Source organism: Cnephaeus nilssonii, assembly GCF_951640355.1.
Source record: "Cnephaeus nilssonii genome assembly, chromosome: 18".
In the NCBI taxonomy this organism is placed as follows: Eukaryota; Metazoa; Chordata; class Mammalia; order Chiroptera; family Vespertilionidae; genus Cnephaeus; species Cnephaeus nilssonii.
The window spans coordinates 14,132,905-14,154,073 of NC_137089.1; the positions used below are offsets into that span (position 1 = coordinate 14,132,905).

At 38.3% G+C, this 21,169-nt stretch overlaps 1 protein-coding gene across 5 annotated transcripts in view; it reads right to left on the reverse strand.

Moving 5' to 3' along the window:
* The window catches only part of UBR5 (ubiquitin protein ligase E3 component n-recognin 5), a 130,879-nt gene that overhangs the window by 37,158 nt on the left and 72,552 nt on the right, over positions 1-21,169 (reverse strand). For all 5 annotated transcript variants that reach the window (XM_079795970.1, XM_079795969.1, XM_079795967.1 and 2 more), the window contains exons 15-32: positions 19,841-19,950; positions 19,560-19,672; positions 16,488-16,631; positions 16,281-16,392; positions 15,879-16,033; positions 15,431-15,628; positions 12,501-12,711; positions 11,419-11,545; positions 7,349-7,500; positions 6,817-6,912; positions 6,331-6,454; positions 4,305-4,402; positions 3,330-3,478; positions 2,711-2,802; positions 1,472-1,618; positions 1,192-1,310; positions 982-1,108; positions 764-893 (exon numbers count right to left, since the gene is read on the reverse strand). In XM_079795970.1, the coding sequence (XP_079652096.1) occupies positions 764-893; positions 982-1,108; positions 1,192-1,310; positions 1,472-1,618; positions 2,711-2,802; positions 3,330-3,478; positions 4,305-4,402; positions 6,331-6,454; positions 6,817-6,912; positions 7,349-7,500; positions 11,419-11,545; positions 12,501-12,711; positions 15,431-15,628; positions 15,879-16,033; positions 16,281-16,392; positions 16,488-16,631; positions 19,560-19,672; positions 19,841-19,950 (2,404 nt within the window). The remainder of the gene's footprint in view (positions 1-763; positions 894-981; positions 1,109-1,191; positions 1,311-1,471; positions 1,619-2,710; positions 2,803-3,329; positions 3,479-4,304; positions 4,403-6,330; positions 6,455-6,816; positions 6,913-7,348; positions 7,501-11,418; positions 11,546-12,500; positions 12,712-15,430; positions 15,629-15,878; positions 16,034-16,280; positions 16,393-16,487; positions 16,632-19,559; positions 19,673-19,840; positions 19,951-21,169) is intronic.

Consider the following 21,169-nt stretch of genomic DNA (forward strand, 5'->3'; position numbering starts at 1 on the left):
ACGCCCTGGAGCCAACCTCCCACAGTCCCTCCCCGGCTGGCCACACCTGGGGCAGCGCCACAGCTCGAAGGGCATCTGCGGAGTGAGCGGGGTCCCTCTGTCAGGTGGGATCCCTCAGCCTGGCCTGTGGGGGCGGGCTGAAGCTGGCAGTCCGACATCCCCTGAGAGGTCCTGGAGTGCAAGAGGGCACTCTGCAACATTTCTGTTGCTCATAAGCTCCTGTGTCTGCCCCTGATGGTCACTGCGCATCACAGCGACTGGCCAGCTGGCCAGTAGGCCAGCCAGTCGCTTAGGCTTTTATATATATAGATAACAAGTTCTGATGGCAATGATATTTTTATGGCTCTTGACATTGCTAAGCTGTTTTCCAAAAGAGTGCCAAACACAATGCCACTCATCAGTGTAAGTGTGTCTTTACCATAACCTCATCCACACTGGTTTTATAGTTTATATCCTTTTCTAATTTCACAGCAAAAAGGATACTTAAAAAGTTTGCACCAAGTTACTATTAATTTGAACACTGCTCCAATCATTTTTACACTGTTGTATTTTTAACACCTTTTAGGAATTTACTTAGAATGAAAAGAGCTTCTGCTGTTAACTGAGACATTTCAATCACCCAAAAATTCCATTTCCCTTAATGTACTGCTTAACTAGAGCTTATTAGTACTTAGGAATTTGGACTAGTAAGATTATGGGAAGCTAAGTAAGAAAAACAGCCTTTTCATGTGCTTGTAAATAAACATTCAAAGGACTTACTTACCAAGATATCTGCTGTACACTTGACTATAAGGCAATGAGTAAAACAGTCCAGCCGAATCGTGCCGCTTTGCTGATTGAGGTATACTTGCTCTTCTGGCAAAAGGTGGCCTATCCTACTGCTGGCACTGAGACTGAATGGGGAAGGAAAGAGAAGGCACTGTAACTGCCTACACTAACATGGAAGTAGATAAATCTACAAACAATTTAATGAATACATACGGATCTTTATTCTCCTGTGACCCAAACATAATCATAGATTTCAAAGCATTCCAGTCCTGTAGAACACGCTCCAACGCAAGTTGGGCAAATCTTGGGGGCTCTAAGTCATGATCAGGCATATCTGAATCTAAAAAGAAATAATGGGTAGGACAAAAAAATAAACATACACTTTTCATATGTGGATGTTTTCCATAACTAAAATTTACTCACCTTCGGGATTGGCTGTTTTTCGGTTACGATCCTCCCTGATCCGAGGAGGTCTGTACTGGCAATGCTCTACTGTCTGCCTTGCCACTGTTTGCACTAAAAACAATAGCAGGTGCTCTCCCCTACAAAACAGAACACTGTTGTGAGGGGGACTCTGTGTGTGTGTGTGTGTGTGGGGGGGGTGGTTTGAGGGGAGATATGGGGTGGGGGGTGGGGGGTGGGGACGGCACTCAGATGTGCAGTGCTTTTTCAACCTAATTTATGTCCTAAAAACCCCACTTGCCTGCTGTTTGGCAGAGTGACCAGATTAGTAGCAGTGAGCAGGCGATAAAGTAGATCAAGACGAGCAGATTTCTGTCCAGCAATTAGAGTTTTGCATTTACATTTCTCCCAACAATCACAATAGGCTGTCGGTGATGTCCGTTTGAGTCTAGAAAGAATTCATACACAAGTATAAAAACTGAAATTTTTTTTAAAGACACAAACATTATATTGAAATTATGGAGGCATTGAACCAAACAGAACTCTTATTAATTTTTGAATGCAAAGTGCAATTGTTAAAATATATGTAACAAGAATTACACAAAACTCTTATGAGAAGAGGTATCTCAAAAATGACTCAGTATAGTCACTTCCTCTGGAATGTGTTCCCTATCTCCCCACAGCGCCAGTTAAGTTTATGGGATCTTCCTATGTGCCTCTAATGAACCAAAACCCTATGGGCAGATGTTTCTTGCTTGTGTCCTCTGACAGGAGTGTCAACCCTGTGAGGACAGGGACTAACTTTGTCCACCACCACCCAAACTTCTAGCACAATGAGAGCACTTAGTAAGCAATCAATGAATACAGATGATCAATTTTAGATGCTTAAAATAAGGTAAATGAACAGCCAAAATTCTTTGAATAAACATCTTAAGTATTAATACAGTATCTATAAAATTTTTCCACTTGTCCTACATAACTGCTTATTTTAAAGAAGAATAGGTGGTTTTTACAAACCAGTCTCTCTTACCTATAACACCTACCCATCTGCACCCGTTACGCTCATGTTCCTATGAGACTCTAAGGCACTCGGGTACTTATTGCTTCTCAGATCTGTGAAAACTAACAAACTAGGCATGGTAACTCTACTGCTGAATTGAAAGGTTACCATCTTTAGTTTAACACCCACTATGATTCTCTTAATGTGATTTCTTGCTACAAGGGACCTAAGACTGGAGAAAACAGACAAAATATCCTATCACTACATCTCAAAAGATTAATTAGATCCTAGTCACAATGTATGACCACATATTCCTTTGCATATTAGCCTCCTTTTATTTAAAGAACAAACAAACATTTCAAAGTACACTTTAAATCAAGAGCCACATTCTAATACGTAAACTGGCTTAAAGAGGACTAGATTATAAAACCTCAAGCCTTCTGAACTATAAAACAAAACATGACTTGGTACAGATCATTTTAATGCAGCAATAGGAATCTAAGCAGTTTACAGTGTTAGAGTAAATCAGATTGTACTCACTTGCAATCATGGCCTTTATGGCAAACCCTGGCACATTCCGTACAACAACAGAGTGACTCCAGCAAGCCACACGTTCGACACTCAAAAATATCCTAAAATTAAAAGGGTATACTTCAATAAAACACACAATTGTGTGTGTGTGTGTGTGTGTGTGTGTGTATGTACATATATATATATATATATATATATTTATCTCATAATTATTTCTGACATATTCTAAAACATTTTGATGATAGAGCAATAAAATCTGGAAAGAAAGTAATGGGTGTTATAGTGAATATACATTTTACAATATTAGACAAATGCAAATCATATAATCATATTCTACCAGTGGACAAAAATAATTTATACCATCCCAAAAAGAGAAGTATAGCTATAAAATCTACATCAAGAGTGGTAGATCAGATTATACTACCCACTGAAGATTTCTCATTTTCATGATATCCCATAACTAAGTTAAGAATCAACTTCTCTGCTTCATTTATTTAGGAATTAAATAAAAATTAATTTTCTTTAGAGAATTTTATAACTCAGAGTAACAGGAAATATCAGACTTGCAATAAGGAAAAAAAGAAAACCTGAAGATAGTGTAAACATAGGAAAATGTAAAATAACTTACCTGGTTAATGTGCTCTGCTCCAGTCCATGTAAAACTGCAGGTATCATTACAACATAAAACATATAAAGGAGAGTCATCGGGGTTGGTGCCTGATGGGCAAACCATTCCCATAAAAACATCTTCCTCTTTTTCACTTGAGGATACTTCAGCTACAAAGATTAAAGAAAGGACTTAATCACAGCCATCTGCTACTTTCCTCAAATGGAAAAGCTCTAACATTTACATAGTATAAATAAGAAATTACTACATATTAATAAAAAAAACAAACAAAAAAAAAAAAACACCTGATATACAAAGTCAACATGCAAGGAAATCCAGTCAATTCTGTGCAAAGTGTAACTATATCATAACCACATTTGAGGACAATACAAATGCACCACACATCAGCCACCTTAGTCCTTAGCTCTGAGTTATGCAGTTAAGAATCAAGTCCAACCTATTTAACAAAGTATAGACAATCATATCAAGTATTTATAGCCAGTATTTTAAAGATGATAACTACTTCAATCTTTTAAAGGCTAGATGACAGAAATTGATATTCCTTAATGTTTTCTATTAAGCAAGTATTCCAAGTCAGAAGAACAATAAGACATCTGACCTCTAACTTCTATAAAATGTTATCACTAACACCATTTTAATCACTGGCAGGTTCTATCAATAATTCATCTTTATTTTCTAAAGATAGGTCATTACATTATATATTATGGAAACTTTTTGAAATTTAAGAAATCTATACCAGCTGCTTTTTGATGGAAAGTTAGAATATATAACTCACTTGAAAAAAGTGTAAACATGAATTTTACACGCGAACACTAACATATACATGCACAAAATAATTATCTTGATAATTTCTAATTAATCATATCATTTCCATATACAGAAATCAGATTTGAATAATTACAATATTACGTGTATAGAAGAGAATCTATTCAAATTTAAAAATATACAGCTTATTTAGGACTTGAAATAAATTACCTTTTGCAATTTTCTGGGCTGTTTCTAAAATGGTAATTGCAGCTGGGTAAGCTCGGCCACTTACAGCTGACATAAATGGGGTCATTCCCCTTGCATCCCTAAAATGAGAAAAATTATACATAAAAATACTAATTATCAATTACTTTTCCTTACTGATTGTAAAAAAGAAAGACATGTTCATGATGCAGTAACTAATTATGTCTTGTTAAATAATGTCCGACCACTCAAAGAATTTTCTGATCTCATATTATCTCATTTAAGAAAGAAAGCCGCTGTCTCTCTAAACCGTGCTTTCAATTCTTAGCCTTTAGTGACACTCTTGACCAGCAAGGGCTCTGGAGTCAAATAAACTCTTTTTTAAACGTGGGAATAGGAATAAGGCTCTATCTCATAAGATTGTGATGAGGATTAAATAAATTACTTAAAAAGCTTTTAGTACAATGCCTGCCAAATGGTATGTACTCAGTACGCGTTAGCTATTATTATGTGTTTTCTCTTACACACATGCCTTCAATATTCTTTATTGAATTTCTACTCCCTCCTGGAATTTCCAAAATCCCAACCTCAGACAATTGTGCCTCCCTCTCATCCACCACAGCAGCTGCCACTTCTATGAGGTTACTACAGTCCCAGCGCCTACACCTGCTTACTTGATAAACCTAGTTAGGATTTCCCAGTGACCCCTCCCATTCAACATACCGAACCGCTAAAGTCATCTTTCTCCCAGACTTGCTCTCGACCTGACTTCTCTCTGACAGCCAACAGTATCACTGTCACTAGTAACTAAGACAAAACTTGGATTCTTTATGAAAATCTTCCTTCTAAATCAATTATTTACCTTTGCTTCTAATCTTTTCCATCTTTAACAAATCAGGGTATTGCAACACACAAATGAAGGCTATAAGTAGGCATACACAATATAACCTCAACTTTACTCTCTACTCTTGCCTAATTTTAATGCTTTTTTTAATACCACATTCATATTACTATTTTTATAACCCCACTTTGATACTGTTACAGTCTAAACAAAGCCATTATTCAGAGGATTCAAGACCAAAGAATAGACCAAAGTGGTGGCTTTAACCTAACTTTTCAGATTCACTGGCTACTATTCTCTTCTGACCATCCACCTTCAATTAGACGAGTTACCGTCTTAAAATATTTATACTTCTCCATTTTAATGTTGTTGCTCACTCTTCTCCCTACTCATTCCTCATGGTTCTACTCAAACTTCATCTTCATAAAGCTTCCTACTACAGAACACATGTCTCCCTTCTGTTTATTCCAAAATACATGTGTCCTTCCCTATCCCAAATGAATGTCTCAGTTCTGGAAGCAAGAGATGAACCAAGGCTGGAATTCCTGCTGTGCCACTCACTAGTTTTATAACCCTGGGCAAGTTCAATAACCTCAGAAAGCCTGGATTTTCAAATGTACGATGGGAATAATACCACCTACTCCCAACGGTTATTTCTAGAATTAGGAGTTAATGCAAGTAGAGTTTGGCACAGATGAAGACTAATTTTTATAAAAATATTTATTGTTATGAGCTTGTAAAGATAAACAGTCATGCTGAAAGCAGGATATGATCTATTAATGATTAATGAGCATTTACGACATAATACTTATCAAAAACTCTGCATAATCTCATGATGATGCATTCTGCAAGCCAAAAAAATTTCCAAAGAAACCATCAGAACCATCATGCAGTTTTAAATACAGATTCCAGGCCCCATCCCAGACCTACTGAGTCATACTTCTAGTGTAGAACTTGGGGGGAAGAATCTGTATAATACTCAAAGTTTTCCAAGCGACAGTGGTAGAACTAATTTATGGATTCACATTGAGAATAAAATGCTATGATCTTTTTAATATATATATACACTCAAATCAAGCTAACATAAAATCACTTTATATTCATTTAGTGGACAGTGAATTTTATGGAGAAAGCATCTTTCACTGAAGAGAGCATAGTAACAGAGGGCATACAATGTTGGATTCTATGAAGTAATATTAAACTTCTTACTTGGCAGAAAGGAGTTCTCGTAGATAGGGCTGCAGAACAACACTGTCACATAACAATTTCAATATAAAATGAGCATTGGCCTTTCGATCCTTGGATTCTACTACAGATGGCTCTGTGGAAGGACCTGTAATTAAGCAGATCCATTTGTTAACAAAACAAGAATAAAAAAGACCAAGTGAAAGAATATTATGGAATAACATAACAACTATCTATTAAATACATCACAAGAAAAATATTCTCATATTAGTAATAAATTATTAACTTCATTAAAGAGAATTTAAAAACATTAACACATTTTACAAATCTCAACTAATGAAATGTATGTACATCCACACCACAATTTCACTGACACATGGAAGATAATTCAGAGAATTAGATGCTTTTCAAGCCAAGGAAAGTCTCCTTATAAAAGTGTGGATCTGAAAACCCATTTCTGAAGTGTGTTCCTCCAAATGTCTAAGCAAACACAATAGCACAGATTCTCACCTGGAATTGTGGAGGTGCTTGGTCCTTGAGCGGTGCCAGTGGCTGCTGTGGTAAGAGATCCCACAGCAGGGGCCAGGATAAAATCAATGTCACCATCTTTCAGTAAACAGAATAGCAGGATGCATATCATTATAGGCAACATATCCCTAACTTGTTCTCTTAACTGGACTTAAGGCTCTTCTGTACAAGCCAAATGATAAATCAGACAGAGGTTTAAGTATAAACTTATTTTCCTAACTATAAAAGAAGGAATCCACTAGATAATCTACTGATTTATCCAGATGTATTGCTAGGTAGCTTCTTACCAGTATGGAAGTATTTCAATAAGAGGAATACCTGGTAAGATTTTCTGAAATTTTAATTTTTAAATTACAAACCCCTTACCAAATCTTTATAACTAAATTAGTTACAATACACATTACACTACTTTTAAATATTTCAGATTTACCAATAACCCATTTAAAACGCTCAATTTCTCTTCTTTCATAACCCTGTCTTTTTGTTAAAAACTAAATAAAATAACAGATCTTACCAGGATCCATCGCAGGAGGATCAGGAACCCAACTAGGGGGGGCTATCGGGGGTGAAACTGGATCCTGATGGTCACTGGATGAAGCTCCAGCTTCATGTCTACCCAAACCAGCCGCTCTCAATGAACGTCGCATCATTTCCCGTAACCTCAAACTAGAACATGGACAAAATCAAAACTCACTACCATGACTAAATGTAATGAAAAGGTACACAGAACTTCTCATCTGAGATCAAAGTGTGTTCTACAAGCAAATGCTCCAGGCAAAGGCAGTGAAGTACAAATGCCAATTCTGGAATCACAGAATAAGTCAGTGAGGGACAGAAATGAAACTGGGGGCTCCTAGTCCCCAGTTCAGCATTAAAACCACTAACTTAAGCAGAGGGAACAAAAGTTGCCGTGAAGATCAGAAAATAATCTTTCATACAGTTAAGACAAATGAGCAGCTGAATATTAAAACAAAAAAAAATTTCTGTCCCGTTTATAATTAGTAAGAATTAAGTTTAATAATAGACATCAGCGAACAGACTGATAAGCACAAACTAGTACAGACTGATTTAACCCACTAAATCCCTTGTCTGTGATCTCAAAAGCAATTGAACTAATATTCACAGAGTAAGTAATTTTACAACAAAGACCAATTTAGATTTATTTTTTACACACACAAGTTTTTTGTTTTTTTTTAACAGTACAGCTTGCATCACAATGAAATTAACGAATGAAACTGGAGCTTGTAAAATGTGTTAGATTTAACGTCTGGGCGTGATTGTTTTTCCTACAAAAAATCAAAATACTGCACAGATGTGCACATCACTAAAAAGAAAAAGAAATATCATAAACACAGACCTCGTTAGGGGAACTGGTAACTGCCTACCTATAAAAAATCTGAACCTCTGAATAAAAGCTTACAAAGGCTACAAAATTAATACATTAATAACTAACAGCAATTAAGAGAGAGCACATAAGGCAAATCAGACACAATTTTAGAGCTTCTCAATAGAGTAAAAATTCAATTTTAAGGGCCAGGCAACGCAAGGGATTTCATTCTCCCTTGCAGATTTAATCCCAAACATTTCTGATGTAAAAGACCTAACACCTTACCAGGTGAGCATTATTATGTCTATAAATAAGTGATTTAGAAAGATTCTTATTAATGTTTGAATCTCTAATTATGATGATTTAATGCATAGTAAATGTTTTTCCATACCAATACATTTTCAAATTTTTAAGTAAATTTCTATTTAAAGCACTTATGAAAATTTCTTTTAGAGACTATTTTCAGGAACACGTCTATTTTACAAGGCTTTTGCATGATGATGTACCTTTGGGAACAGAAACATTCTTTGGAAATAAATTTTAGGGTCTCAAGTAGTATCTTAGTTATTATAACATTCACTATTTAAAAATACCTAGAGTAAATTATTTTATGCTATCAATGTCTGCTCTCTCTCTCTCCCAATTTAGAAATCTGAGTTTAAGAGTTTTTATAATATGGAGGGGAGCAGGTTGCAGTGATTATTTCGGGTGAAGTCACGTTCATGTCCAAAGACATCATCACCCAGAGAGAATGCAGGCTCCTTACCAGGAACAGCACACACCAGGGTGACTGTCCACACTATGATGCTCCTATGCAATTTCAATTAAGCTCAACATAGACACTTAGTATCCTAATGTGCCTTACTAAAAACATACACAGAGAATCAGCAATAATTGGGAAGCACTGCAAATGACCTGAAAATAAATGCATAGTTTTGGGCTTAACGAGAAGAAGGCTTACACCAGACCAGGGTCACAAACTCAATGCCTCCTGGGCCCAGAAGATAAAATAAGTCGAGGAAAGGGCAGGCAGGTGTAAGAAGGAGGGAACAATGGCAAACTAGAGGTGTACACACTCATCTAAAAGCATTCAAATCTTAAAAAAAAAATTTAACATTGCACAGGCCAAAGAAAACATGTGGGCTATTCTCCAACCTCTAATTTAGAGTAGATTAAGAATAAATGAAGATAAATGGAGACCACAGTCTCATCTTGAACTTTCAAACTCCCAACTTTGTTGTTTGATGTAGTCAATTCAATATTAAATGAGGGGACCATTCCTTGTCATTTAAAAAGTTGTCCTTAACCTCTTTTCTTCATTAGGTCTTGGGAACATTTTTAAGTACAATGCCCAGCTCCTCATATAGATTCTTTAAAAACAAAAACAAAAACAAAAACAAAAAAAAGAAAATTATTCTTCAAGATGTTGTACACAATTCATGGAGATTCACCTGTATCCTCAGTGGCTGAGGACAATACTGAGGAGATACCACCTTGGCTGCTAAGATTCAGAGTTTTGACATTTCTTCGTATAGGCTTGCCTGGAAGTCATCATATTTTCTGACAATATGGAAGAATTCAAGGATGATGTAATTTCCTCTTTGTAAGCACGTAATATCCATGCTACAGAAGCCTGAGAATCCAGTCATGTTCAAACATACCACTGTGACAAAAAAGCGAAGGTCATGTGTCTTCCAGATTAACAATCTCTAGAGTACATACACCTGCAATCAGATGCATCAATCAAGCCTTCCACTAACTCTGCCCTTTGCACTCAGGAACTAGTGAGTCACACAACAAAACTTCTGAGTCAAATCATCATCTGAAGGCATTTAACAGTACTCCAGTCAACATTGAAACTGCATCAGTTTTGAGCTTAGAGCTCATGAATCCCAGCCTGCATACTCATCAAGGGGCATCGCCTAGAAAATCCATTGTAGGCTAGAGGAAGGTTTCACTTCAATGAAGCAGTCTGTGGACTTCCTACTGCCCGGCGTGGATAATAAGACTCCTGTGCTTTCATCTGTTCAATCGGCAGCCCTGAGTTTGAACTGTGTTAAGAGCACTGCAGTGAAATCTTCGGCAAATGCCTCAAAGGAGCTTACTCTGCAAATTATTTCTGTGAGCAACACATCACCCACTCTTGAAGCTCCTTTTAGTCTTTGCCTTCAAAAATAATCCTTATATGAAAAAAAAAGATGGCAGCACTGGCACTGGACCACCCATATCAGAATCCAACTTGATTGGCACCTGTATATTCCCTGAGGAAATGAAAGACCTGAAATAATTCAGACACTAATTTCTTCATGAAGAATTTTAAGTTGCTCTCCATTTTAGACCAAATACTTTGTCTGCTTAGTGTAATCCTAAACAAATAAGCTGGTCATCATTTCCATTTTGTATAGTCTATATAATGTTATGTACTGTTTTAAGTTATAATTTGGTCACCCAAAAATAGGTGTTGTTTTTTTTTTATAAATCTCACTTCGGGATGTTTTTGAACCTGGGAAGCTATCAAGTTGGTACCAATATTAGAAGAATCATTTCTAAAGGGAAAGTTGAATATGGAACAGAAGATAGGCAAAGAGACTTCATTCTGAATAGACTTTACAACTATCACATTAGCACAGTGAGCAGTGCTTCCATTAATGATCTGTCAAGTATCCAATTTTGGCTGTCATGTCTAATATGTGTGCTTTTTCTTCAGAAAAACAACTATATCCTGAATTCTTTATATTTGAAACCTATTCAAACACCTAGTAACTGTCAATGTGTTACAAAGGTTTGTCCATCTCACAACTCAGAAACCCTGAAAGTTTATAATACCAAATATTCATAATATACACCAGCCTTTCATTTCTTCCCAGAACATTAAGACATCTGAGAAATTGACCTAAATAAGCAATCTGAAAACAAAAGATTGAGGTTCTTTCAATTACTGTTATTAGTTGTTCTCCAACTAAATAAAATAACTTCCTAGAAAACAAAAATGATAAATTTAAAACACATTAAAAGAATCAAGTTTGAACTACTTGTCTAAATTATCTCAAATTTTTGAAGCATCCTAGGTCCTACTGTTCTACGCTTAAGTTCTAAGTAGGTATTACCAGATATTATTCCCAGGGTGCTACTGGGAGGAACAAAAATAAAACAAAAGGACCCACCAATGATGCATATAAATAGGTAAGAGATACATTTATTTCTGTACTTGGATTATGTTTCCGCCAATTAAACTTTCCTGGTAAAAATCACATTACCTTCGGCTACTTGATGATCCAGCCCGGTTACCCGGGCCATTACTTGAAACGACTGATATTGCATTTGCAATGGCTTCAACTGCAGAAAGCCTTTCAGCGAAAGTATTTCTTTCAGAGCGCTCTGCTTCTGAAACATAAAAGAAAAAATTAGGATCAACTTAAACTTCAAACATAACTAAGAGATTAAGTGTGTACAGGCCATTGGTCGGCAAACTGCGGCTCGCGAGCCGCGGTTTGCCGCTCTGTTGACTAATGAGTTTGCCAACCACTGGTATAAGGCCATTAAACACTAACTGCTATGTATTCTTGAGTATGCTCTAATTCATGTACCAGAGATAATTAATAACTTGTTTCCTCTCTAGAGCAATAAGCAATTAAGATATATTGAACTACAACCTTTAATATGAATTACTTTTTTAATCTGCCTTACTTTTCAAACCCCAAAGGTCAAGAATACTGTTATTCATAAGTAGAATGCAATAGCTTTCACTACTAAGGAAGAAAAAGATCCCTGTATCAGTACTTCAATCTTACTTTATACACTAAGTATTCAAACCACAATTCAAAAGTGTGGCTACTAGAAGATCGTTGGCAGAATTCAAAATAAGGAAAAACATGAATTACACAGTTGCACTTTAGGTTTTCAGTTTTTCCCTTCATCAATTAAAAACAATAAGGAAAAAATACTTATTTGCTTTTCCATCTAACAAATTATTAGGTCATTTTCCCCTCTACATTCTGAAATTTGAGATAAAGGTTGTTGCCTTAATATAACTTGCCTTCACGTAGTCATCTGAAATTATAAAACCTGTAAATCTCGTAAGTATTACACATACAGTCTGTATATCATAGAGAATAGAACTCAAAACAACAAAAACACATTTGATTAAAATTTTATTTGCTTATGTCACATACTCAATCCTAGTAAGACAGAAATTTGTACCTTCTAAGAATGTCAAAACTCTTAGATTTCATGAAGAAAAATAAAAGTACCATAATTTTTATAGTGATTTTTCTTTCCTTTAATAGTTGTTATATTCTAATATTCCTTTTAAAGACTTCAATATAGGTTTTAATCTCACCCTCTTCTTCTTTAGTTTCCTTATTGCTGGTTGGAAAGCAAACTGATACACAAGCATGCAAAATATTCCGATTTCCATCACATCTGTGGCTGATGAATGTCTGTAGCATCTGTAGATTCTGCTCTAAAACAACCGCTTGCTCAAGATTCATAAGGTATTGTCGACAGGCCTCGTAGTCACAGCGTAGGATGTGCTGCATTAAGGTTTGTTTCTGTGCTCAGACAAATTAGGGAAAACATCTTCAATAAGTTTGAATAACATTACACAAGTCAAAAATTTCTCATGGCGCCGAAACCGGTTTGGCTCAGTGGATAGAGCATCGGCCTGCGGACTCAAGGGTCCCGGGTTCGATTCCGGTCAAGGGCATGTACCTTGGTTGCGGGCACATCCCCAGTAGGGGGTGTGCAAGAGGCAGCTGATCGATGTTTCTCTCTCATCGATGTTTCTAACTCTCTATCCCTCTCTCTTCCTCTCTGTAAAAAATCAATAAGATATATATAAAAAAAAAATTTCTCATGGCCAACAAAATAATATAATCAGCTCTACAAATAAGTAAAGACACTATGAGGTAGCCTGGCAAAAGGAGCTGAACTTTAAATTACATAAAGTATACAATTGATAGGAATGGGAAAAGGTGGGTAAATTTTCTGTAAAAAAAAGAACAGTAAATATTTTCAGCTTTTGCAACTACCTCAACTCTGGGATGAGGACACATTTCATCTTTACCCCTGAGAAGCTGGAAAAGGGAAGGGGTCTTAGAACCAAATGCCTGCGGAAGCATCTGAAGTAATATAAATGAAGGAAGGAGGCTGGCTGTAAAAAGACAGACCATCTGTATAATAAATAAATGACAACGACATGGGGACTCAGAGCAATGAATTTTAAGCAGCAGGAGCTGCAATGAACTGGAGAGACCAAGACAACACTGATTCTAGTTTTCCTCCAACCTTTACCCATGCTCCTTTTCTCAGCTCTTAGGCAGGTTCCTTATTATCTTCCTGGCGTTTAAATGCTGGGCTGAGTCCTTAGACCTTTTCTCTTCTCCATAAGCTTGGTAATTTCATTATAGTTCCTTTAAATATCACAAATATACGTACTAACATCTCCTAAGTATATTTCTCCAGCTTGGTCCTCTGTTCTGTCTTCAGACTTACACATCTAACTCTCTATGCACCATTTCCTCTTGGATATTTTAACCTTTTGCACTCGGATGTCGAGTGTGACTCGACACGGTTAGCATTAAATCCCGAGTAGAATAAAGGAATCGAGAAAAAAGCCAGCGAGTGCAAAGGGTTAAATCTAGCATGTCTAAAACCAAACTCCTGCCCTAGCCAGTTTGCTCAGTGGATAGAGCATTGGCCTGTGGACAGAGGGGTCCAGAGTTCAATTCCAGTCAAGGGCACATGCCCGGGTTTCGGGTTCAATCCCCAGTAGGGGGCATGCAGGAGGCGGCCAATCAATGGTTCTCTTTCATCATTGATGTTTCTATCTCTCCCTCTCCATCTCTGAAAAAAATATTTTTTAAGAAATACATAAAACCAACCTCCTGCTATCACATCCCACCCCCTGAACCTGCTTCATCACTACAATCTTCATCTCCATGAATGGTAATTTCATTTTTCTAAAAACTTTCACCCTCTTGCTTCCTCTATTTAACACCATATATTTAGCCATAGCAAATCCTGTTGGCTCTATCTGAAAACATATCTAGAATATCTAAAATCTAATCACTTCTGACTCACAGCTGCCTCCTGAGCCAAGCCACCATCACCTCCCACCTAGACTATTTTAACAGCCTCCTATCGGCCTTCCTACGTCCCATCCTCCTAGTACTCCAGCCTGTCAGCAGCGATCCTCTCTAATTCCAATCAGGTCAATCTCTGCTCACATTGCTCCAATAAATTCCAAAGGTGTTACCTACCCATCTAACAAATACCTCAACAGCAGCATGTTCAAACTCCTCCTCCTCCCTTTCTTCCTCCTGTTTCCTCTCCACATCAACCACACCCAACTAAGGAGCTGTACAACCAACTCCTTCCTTTCATTTACTGCTGGCATCCAGTTATCAACTTTATACTTTCTCCTTCCTCAATCTCTCTCCAATCTACCTCCTCTTCCTCATTTTCAATAATTCAAGCTTTGTTTCTCACTGGATAACTGTATTGGCCTGTTAATCCGGCCTCTGAACTTCTCTTCTCCATTCACTGCTAAATCTTCCTTATGAAAAGCCAGCTTAAATTCCTTCTCCTCCTAGCTATCAGGGGAACTCTGATATCTCTTAGGTTAGCACACAAGACTCCCTACTACCTTTCTCCAGACTTATCGGTGCCACTCACGAATTATGAGCCTACCTTCTGGTTCCATCAAAACAATGTGCATGTCCTGGCCAGTGTTGCAAAGTGGTTAGAGCGTTGGCCCTGGCACCCAAGGGTCTTGGATCCGATTCCCAGTCAAGGGCACGTACCTGGGTTGCTCATCTGATCCAAGTCCTCGGTTGGGGCATGTGTGGGAGGCAACCCATGTGTGTGTGTCTCTCCCCCTCCCTTCTTTCCACTCTCTCTAAAAATGAACACTAACCAAAAAAAGCAACAACCAACAAAAGAGATTGTACACATTCTCCCATGCCTGAGACAACAACTCGCACCTTCATCTGTGTCTAGGAGAACCCTCTCTGATTATTCAGAGTTCCATGTAGACATCGCCTCCTCAGAGAAGCCTTCTCTACAATCGCAGTCGGATTTATAATGGCCCTCAGACTGTGTATGCTGTTCTCAACACTTAAATTGCATGTAATCACTAATTTACTCATCTCTCTTGTCCTGACTATTGGCTCCGATAGGGAGGGACAATGAATGATTTTTCAAGACTATTTCCCTGGACTCCAGTATCTTCTGAATTCAAATACCAAGTAGTTTCCAAAGTCACATTACCTCTACAGCCATGATGATAACAGCAGCTTTCTTTTTGATTGTTGAATTGGCAGGAAGATTTATTAAAGAATGTACACCCATGCCAAGACTACTAATGGGTGGAAGATCAAGCCAATCAGGATCCCTTATTCCTCCCATGCAATCTTTGGCCATTGGGTAAATAGTACCATTTCCATCTCGAAGAATAATAGGAGATTCCTATAACAGAGAGAAATAAAAGATGGCTACCAAACTGTACCTCTGATTTTTTCCAATAGGTATATTTGTTTTTAAATTAGATTGTTGTGTTAGTAATAATGACCAGATAAGAAACTTAGTATTCAAATGTGCTGAAAATTCTAAATTCTTCAATTGTTTAATAACAAGCAAACTAGAGCCCGATTCCAAGCTTCACGTAAATAACAATGTTGTCCTGTCACTTTTCAAAAGCAAAAATAAGCCTCTGTACCTGTCCAGCAGTGAAAATGGCCACATTCTTCTCATTCTGACCAAGGAAAGCAATGCTGCTTGTTGGGAAATTGTTTTCCTGCTCTGCTTTTCCTGTCGCAAGATCAAAGATACAGTACCGTACCCAATTTCCAGTCTTCAGAACAGCATGCACACCTTTAAAACATATAAATGTAAAAATGTTATTACATGTCTTTAGTAACCTCTAATAAGTACTACCAAATGTTGACCATCCTGCCCATATTTGTAAGCCAATTCCAACAGATACTTTTTATTCCATAACATTACACCCAGGGAACATAAACTGTCAACTGCCCCAAATCACTTGATTCTGCTCATTTGCTGCACACAAGTGTTAAGGGGATATAGAATATGCCAGCTGAAAAACTTGTCGAATCTTTACCTTTGGAATCTACATTCACTGCTAGTATTTCTGTTTTTTCAGGTATACACAGCTTTTTAGGAGTCCTTTGGAAACAGTCAGGAACTTTTGGTGTTCCACCAGTTTTAACAACCTGCATGACACGAAAAGAATTTTGCTCTCAAATTCGTAACATCCCCCAGGAGTCAGTCCCAATATTCACCCGCTGAGTGAGTCCTCCACACTTACCTGCAGTTCATCGATTCTAAGTAACCTACAGTCCTGCAGGAGAGAAGAAGGGTCTGCATCTGAGCCAGAGCTGCTCTGACAGTTTGTATTGCTAGATGTGCCGGGAAATTTTACAGCAACATAGGCACCGTCCACTTTTAGCACCTAGAAATAGAGGTAAATATGCTACATTAATAATTTATATGAAATCAATATGCAAACGGTATTCATTAAATTAACTTAACATTGAGGCATTTAATTCCTTATATTTCTTCAATAATCACCAAGTTGTAAAATTAACCTGAACAAACTCACCAAAGCTTGATATCTATTAGCAAGGCTTATTTTCTAGAGAAAAACTAAATTACATAGCCTGTGGATGTTTGGCAATCAACTGAAAAAATAAGTATAATCTACAAAATCCTCCCTCATTCCTCTTTATTAGTTTAGAGGCCCCGCTGTGCAATGATGGCAATGTTCTATACCTGCGCTGTCCTATCTGAGCGCTATTAAGCACTTGAAATGGAGTTGATGTGACTGAGTAGCAGGCTTTAATGTTATTTAATTTTACTAAAATTAATTAGCCAAATACACAGCAAGGGGCTGCCATCGTGGACAGCACAGGTATAGTCAATGCACGGGAAGGCAAGCACAAGACTTGAAACTAGAATACCTGAGTCCCACCTCTGCTACTTACTGCTTTTGATTTTGAGTCAGTGCGACATTCTCAGAAGGAAAACCTGCCCATAAACTATAGTTCTATTTTGACAATCAAATGAAATAGAGTATGAAAAAGGTCTTTGTAAATTGCAGTGTGGTGGGTGTATCTACTCTTTCCATTAAGAACATATGAAAGAACATCTTATTTCAGAAATTAATGGGAAATCAGGAAAACCTTTACTTTGCAGATATTCTACAACTATAGATCCATTTTGGTTTTAAGTATATGCAGAGAGAAAGGGGAAATTAATGGCACTCCAGCTGATAGCCTCTACTAATTTGTTCCCTAGAAGGCAAGACACGCTCCAGAAAGAAGGGAAGTGAAAGGTGACTTAAGAGTAATAATATTTTTAAATATTATGGAAAACTAGTGGCCCGGTGCATGAAATTCATACACGGAGGGGGCAGTTCCCTCAGCCCAGCCTGCACCCTCTCCAATTGGGGACCCCTTCGGGGATGTCCGACTGCCGGTTTAGGCCCGATATCCCTCTTGCAATCTGAGACTGCTGGCTCCTAACCACTCACCTGCCTGCCTGCCTGATCGCCCTAACTGCCCTCCCTTACCAGCCTGATCTCGCCCCCAACTGCCCTCTCCTGCCGGCCTGATCTTGCCCCCAAATGCCCTCCTCTGCTGACCAATTTGGTTCTAATTGGTCAGTTTCTATGCCAGTCAGTGTCAAAAGCTCCACCTCCTAGGCAGCTATTGGCTCCTCACAGTTGACCCAGATTTGGTTCTAACTGGTCAGTTCTATGCCAGTCAGCGTCAAAAGCTCCGCCTCCTAGGCAGTCATTGGCTTCTCACAGTTGACCCAGATTTGGTTCTGATTGGTCAGTTTCTATGCCAGTCAGCGTCAAAAGCTCTGTCTCCTGGGCAGCCACTGCCTCCTCACAGTTGACCCAGATTTGGTTCTGACTAGCCAGTTTCTATGCCAGTCAGCGTCTCTGGGCCTATCAAAAGGGCCTGATCAGAAAGGCAGGGCTGATCAGCAGCCCTAGTGGAGGCCTGGAGAGAAATGGACTCGGGGTGCTGGCCAGGCTCAGAGGGAAAGAGAGGCAAGTGCTGGTCAAAAGCTGCCTCAAACGCTACAGATCAGCCCCTGCTTCTCTCTTCAGGGCTCTTTCTGAGCTTGATTCAAAGCCCCCTCAGCAGTCACTGCTGGGTCACCGGGCCTGCAGCCTCAGTAGTCAGCGCTGGGTCCCCATGGCAGCCCAGCGCTGACTGCAGGACTGACTTCTGGATTGGTGTTCTGATTGGCTGGTTTCTATGCCAGTCAGTGTCTCTGGGCCTATCAACGGGGCATGATCTGAAAGGCGGGGCTGATCAGCAGCCCTGGTGGAGGCCTGGAGAGAAATGGACGTGGGGCTGCTGGCCAGGGTCTGAGGGAAAGAGAGAGGCAAGTGCTGGTCAAAAGCTGCCTCAGATGCTACAGATCAGCCCCTGCTTCTCTCTTCAGGTCTCTTTCCGGGCCTGATTCAAAGCCCCCTCAGCAGTCACTGCTGGGTCACCGGGCCTGCAGCTGCAGTAGTCAGTGCTGGGTCGCCATGGGAACCCAGCGCTGACTTCCAGATGGTCAGCCTTTGGTCGTGATCGGTCGTTACACCCTGGCTCTTTATTATAGAGATGATCTCCATTAGAACAGTCTAGTAGTTCCAAAGAATGGACTATATAAAAAGATAATCTATCTCTGCAACTTTTCTGCACATCTAAAATTATTCTAAAATAGTATTTCTTTAAAAATCTGTGGGAAACCGCCTACTGTCTTCACTAGCAGAGATGTGTGGACAAGGAGCCCGGAATGCTGGTGACCCTTGAGCCCTGGCAAAGGTCAGAGCTATGCACCCGCTGTTTAGTCGAGACAATGGTAGCTGGAGCAACTTCCCCACCAGACAGTCATGTAAATCCTTACTGATAAGATAGTCTGTGTGTTACTGGAAATTGCCTGCCTAAGGGCTACAGGTGTATCCCAAATTGAATAAAAGGATGGCAAGACCTGAGCTCAAGCGGAGTCCTCCTGGGCTCCCGCCATGGCCCCCCAATTTCCAAATTATTATTTCTTGTCTCGTTTCTTTCATTTGCATGCGGCCCCTTCTCCAGATCCCAAACCCTAAACCACGCGGGACGTGGGTTATTCACAAAAATCAAATAGCATAAATTCTCAGGGAGAGGCAAAATAATCATCTATCTGTCATGCCATAGAGGAGATACCGGCATCTCATTAAGTGATGGGACTTAAAGAGGTCATTGAAGGTGAGAAATAAAACAGCTTTGAAGAAAGAGCTGATGAACACTCACCAACCATAAACTCTTGGATAACCAATAGCATTACAGTTCTGTTAGTAATTAGTTCTTAGATATTCTGAACACAAACACACCTTGCCAACAGGAACATTCTTAACATCTTCCACAAAAACGACTTCCCGAAGAGACCACTGCTCTTCGTTCACCTTTTCCTCCTCTTTGGGGGCAGGGGTGGACCGTCGTCGTTCTTAGACAACAACAAAATGGTAAGTACCAAAAAGAAAATGTAAAAGAGACTTTATAGATTTCATCTAAGTATATGAATAGAAGATCATTTGTAAAGGGATACATAATTGAGGAAACACAGCAGTCCACCTGGGACCTATTGACCAATAGGTACTACACTAACACTTACTGTATGGCATTGACGCACTGCTGGCGATGGAGGATGCGTCACTACACGTGGATGCCGGAGATGGTGGGGGTCCCATTTCTGTTTTCACTGGTTCCTGCTTGCTTTCAGGCCTGAGATTAGAAATAAGATTCTCCTTATAATTAGGAATCTGATGTATTAGGCACTTGTCAAATGTTATTTTTAAGACTCACGATTATTCTTACATAAGTAAATAAAATACTAAAAATTTGTACAAAATGGTGTATTTTTAGTACTCAAGTTACTGAAGAGAATACACAGTGCCTACTTCAAATTTTTAGTATTGTTTTAAAATAGGGAAGAAAAATATACCATATAACGCTATCAACAACTTGGAACAATGCTTCAAATAAGCCTTATCGAGGAATAACAATGAAAACTACACTTGGCTTATCAACATAGTTTTATCAAAAGCCTCTTGAGCAAACAGGTTTCACATTTCAGTGAACCCTGATGTGGAAACATAGCAATTTAACTGAAAAAAAAAAAAAAATGGTAAAAGCAAATAAATAAAAATGCCCACTAGATCATTAATTTCTTGGAGTTCAAAGAAGGAACTCTATTCACAATGGTTACCATCACCTGCTATAACTAACATGAGAAATTATAGAAGTACCCCTCTTCACTGAGTTAGTCTACAGATGCTAAAAATAAATATTTTTATTCATTAAAGGGCAGCAGTCAATTTTTAGCCAGAAAAGTCACAATGTGTTATATACAGTATAGATCATCCTGGCGTATGTTATAATCAGGGTCATCATCCTAACCTAACCTTCATCTTCTTACCCCCACCAGGAACTTCACCTGAGTTTAGACACAGTCCACAGAAAACCAGTGCTGTTTTCACCAGCATTCTAGCAAAGTGCTCTGTGCAAGCACACATAAACAGCTGCTCATGCAAATCTGTGATGTTGGAAGCAAGCCGATTCTGACTAACACTAGCACGCCTTTAATAGAATGCATTTCAATGACTTGCTAAAAAGAACTGATTGACATGAAAATGATTATCTTAACATTTAATTTCACTTAGTTCATTTACTAAATTTATTAATATAAATGGAAAATTTCAAGGAAGATCTTGAAAAACTTATGTACAGAATTTAAAAAGCATATTCCATTTTAATCTCGTTTACACTATTTTTATGCATATCAAAAATATTTCAAACACTATTTACCAAGTTTCAAAAAAAATAAAAATGTGTTTGTTACTTTTATTTTTAAGACAAAAAAAATCAATGTAATTGGGGAGAAAGTCTATAAACCTTTTTAAAAAGAAGACCTAAAATAAACAAAAAACTTTAATTAGACATA